At 33.2% G+C, this 3,965-nt stretch overlaps 1 protein-coding gene across 1 annotated transcript; it reads right to left on the bottom strand.

Moving 5' to 3' along the window:
- Window positions 1–1,008: 1,008 nt before the first annotated feature.
- LOC116124269 lies at window positions 1,009–2,055 on the bottom strand. Its single transcript, XM_031409962.1, has 4 exons — window positions 1,971–2,055; window positions 1,655–1,867; window positions 1,492–1,584; window positions 1,009–1,026 (listed from the first exon to the last, which is right to left on the bottom strand). The coding sequence occupies exons 1-4, from the start codon at window positions 1,986–1,988 to the stop codon at window positions 1,009–1,011; spliced, it is 342 nt and encodes a 113-aa protein (XP_031265822.1). The 5' UTR covers window positions 1,989–2,055.
- Window positions 2,056–3,965: the final 1,910 nt, after the last annotated feature.

The raw sequence follows: 3,965 nt of genomic DNA, 5'->3' as shown, positions 1-3,965 counted from the left end.
AGCTATCTATCTGTGCATAACTAACAAAAAAATGCCCACCCCATGTACACCATCTAACATATATATGCAAACAATCCTAAAAAGATGGTTCTACCCCCATGTCAAAATATCTACTGCCCATACAACAAAAAACTAACCATCAATACTGTTAGCATGTCAAGTGTCACCAGTTGTGGTTTTTGAAATAGCTGTAGCTGATGAGGACGAGTTTTCATCAGTTGGAGATGGCAATGGCTGTTGAGTTGGAGCTTTATCAGATTGCTATAGTTCAAGGGCTATAGTTAGCTGCTTCATCATCTCCAATAGGACAAATTGTTGGTGTTCGAGGCTTTTTATTTTCTCTTTTTGTTGATCAAATAAGATGAGCTGCTCTTCCAACTGTTTAATCTTATTTTCTTGTTGTTGCACAATGCACCTTAACTCTGCTTCTGCTGCAATGGATTGATGCTCAGTCTGCGAAAATGCAAAATTTTGGTTAAATCTGGAAGCTTTACCTAGAACTTCCTCACATATTTCAGCTTCTGTTTTTTCACTTTCCCCTGCTTGTGTTTCATCTTGCAGCTCTATCATTTTTTCCTACCATCAATTCAATGCATAATCAATAAGTCAACCAACAAACTAAATAGCAACATAAAAGAATACTGCAGCACCAAACAAAAATAAAATTGATGGAGTAGAGAAGCAAGTATCTCAAACATTATCAATCTAAACTTCAATTCCCTAGTTTTAAATTTTAAAGTAACATAATTACTAATCAATTAACAACATGCTAACATAAATAAAATCAATCCATGAAAATAAAAATGATCTTAAAGGCTCCTAAAATTGCACTTTTAGTTATAGCATGTCCCTAGGATGGAAGACAACTGACGCAAAAATGCTTAGAAGAAACTTTGAAATATCTACATAAACCATGAAATAGGTTTTTCCTACTAGAAGAAACTCCAACTTTCTGCTTTAAAAAATACAAACTGTAAAGTTCAATCAAGAGAAACAGTATAACACAAGTTAAATTTCAGCCTTATCCTGCAATATTTGTAACATATCAATAGCAAACCACAACATAGTTATAAAAGTTTGGTAACACTCAGGAAAACTAAATGCCAATATCAAATAAATGCACAAGCACCAACATAATTACAGGTCAAAAGATGACAAAGAAATGCAATGAGACTCAAATTAAAACAATAAAAGCATGGCAGTATGGAATAGTTACAGAAAAACAATACATTTATACCCAATTTTTTGGTAAGACATTTCATATATCGATAATTGAAAGATGATCAACTTACATATAACTCTCTTGCTTGTTCATTAATCCACCCTTTCTCGGCGCTCCAACGAGTGTCATGAAATAATTGTATAGGACCGAAAGATTCCCCAATTTGGTGCGCCTTAACAGTTCATATCGTCATTGACCATAAATTGAAATAAAATTAGTAAATAGGAAAACAAAGTTGTATATTTGTATAGGTTAATCATATTAAATACCTTTTCCTTTTTGTGTTGGATAAAGTTCTTGGATCCACTGTGGTGGTTACACCTCATCTTCGACCGGTTCTCAGAATAAGTTTTTGACCGTGCCTAACACCACAAAATTTAATATTAAAATACAATACATATATAATAACATTAAAAGCCATGTTGACTTTACCTGAAACTTTTCACTAGAAAAAAGGTCACAAAGATATATCCAATCATCGAGATCTTTAATTTCTTCTGGTCTATTCTGTAATGCTTCCTCCTTAGTAGCATATGCTTTGAATTTCTTGTGTAGGGCACTCCGGAAGCTGTTGAATCTCTTACAGAATTTGTGCTTCAGCCATTTGAGTACATGGGGCTCCGTGACATCAATGTCAAACTTGGTCTAAATTCATCAATAATGTACGTGCATTAAATTTATATGGGTATTATACATTATTTTCATAAGGAAGTATGATAATATGGATAATGATATTAAACTACATTACCGTGATACGAGCAATCATTTGTTTTTCGACATCGTAGGGAACTTTCTTCCAAGTAAGCACCCTAACGGGGGCATAGTTCCTCGTAACTATTCCTACCTCAGTACTCAACTTTGATGCATTTACTCCAGTAGGTACTCCATCTTTTTTTTTTGAAAGTCTACATGCAACTTCGACTGCGTTGTTTTTATGAGTCTTTCATATCCAACTCCTCTAGTCTTCCCTCTCACGTTCTTTGCCACAATATTGTGTACAAAATCAAAATAATGCATCATTAGTAAATAATATGTTATCACAAGGATAGTTTACATGTTCGTAAAGTAAAATGTATTCTTAAATTTTAAACAAACATTGTAGACAATATCTAAAATCCAAGTATATATTTCAATATGCTTATATGGAACAATATCATAACTTTACTATTGTTTGCAGCAATTTTAGGAGTCGGTACAAGACTATGATTCCATCAAACAATATTTGCACGTCTAGCTAGGGTCCTTCTTGTACCAGGAGCCATCTTCGGAATCTGCAAACATCAACATAAGAGAAAACATATCATGTAAGATATAAGTCACTTTATACAATTAATCTCATGAAATTAGATCATTAACTATATTTATACAAACAGAAAATAGTAAAGAGTACATATAATCATACAAGCATACCATCAGAAGTTGTTATCAGAATCACTCATTAAATCATTTTCATTATCAGTAAAATAATCAATCAACGTGTCATCTTTTTCTTCAACATCAACATTGACATCATCTCCCACTACTTCAGCTCCAACATGTGTAATTGTTGCATCAACCAAATCAGGATCAACATCATATCTAATGAAATGTCCTCTGTCAAACTTATCTTCTTGTATAGGAACAATATCCTCCTCTTCTTCATTTGTGTTATCGATCTCTTGTACATCCCATAGGTTTCTATGTTGAGCTTTTCGAACCACTTTCCAATTAGTCCCAAGTTTGTAATCATAAACATAGAATACTTGTTGAGCTTGAATGGCAAGTATAAAAGGATCATTTTCATACCACAATTTGCCAACATTAATACAAGTGAGATGATAATCTTTTTGTATCCTCTTCTTTTTTGCATCAGTGTCAAACCAGTTACACTTGAATAATATAACCCAAAACCCATTAACATAATTTAGCTCTAACACACCACTTAATTCACCATAAAAATCAATTGGATCACCATCATGCTCCCCTGGCACCATCACTCCACAATTTTGTGTAACTCGACAATGTGATTGATCATTGTTATGGAAACGCACTCCATTGACAATACAATTGTTAAAAAAATTAATACGAAAATCAGGACCACAAGATAAGAAGTACAGTTCCTTAGTTGTATAATTGCAGCTGTCAACATGCAAGGTGTTCATCTACACAAAAACGTCAATTCCAAATCAATGAAATTACCTAAAACATATTAAACCTTGTTTTGTATGTTTTATAAATGATTAAGGTATACTTACACGATCTGCAAACCATTTAGGAAATAACTATTCTTGTGTTTTGAATATGTTATCACAATTTAAGGCCTCTAACTCTTTTACGTGTTCTCTGTTTGTTACATAAAGAAAAGAGACAATTATGGTTATAAGGCTGAACTTATATACAATTTAAAACATTTGTTTCTCAACAGGTTTCAAACTAAACTTAAAAAGAGACTCACTCTAGAAAAGGTTGCAGTTCTTCACAATTATTCAAGACGTACCAATGAGCCTTTTGCAATTCATCTGGTGGAAGTTCGATTAACTTCCTTGAACCCCATGGACGAGCCTTTTGACAGAAAACTGATAATACTCTTTCTGGGTGTCCATGCAAACTGTCATCATTTCTCTTTACTTGATTAAATCTAGTTTCAATTCCCCGCAGATACATTGAACAAAATGTTAATGCTTCATTCACCATATAACCCTCCGCAATAGAGCCCTCCGGTCTAGCTTTGTTTCTAAAATATTTTTTCAATTTTCCCAAAAAC

Source organism: Pistacia vera, unplaced genomic scaffold (genome assembly GCF_008641045.1).
Source record: "Pistacia vera cultivar Batoury unplaced genomic scaffold, PisVer_v2 Contig151, whole genome shotgun sequence".
In the NCBI taxonomy this organism is placed as follows: domain Eukaryota; kingdom Viridiplantae; phylum Streptophyta; class Magnoliopsida; order Sapindales; family Anacardiaceae; genus Pistacia; species Pistacia vera.
This window is presented reverse-complemented; position numbering and strand designations above follow the sequence as displayed.

Excerpts from the sequence above, each read along its gene's own strand:
- LOC116124269 (XM_031409962.1), bottom strand. Across the intron at positions 1,585-1,654 it reads TTTCTAGTGAAAAGTTTCAG|GCACGGTCAAAAACTTATTC; the intron begins GTAAAGTCAACA and ends TTGTGGTGTTAG.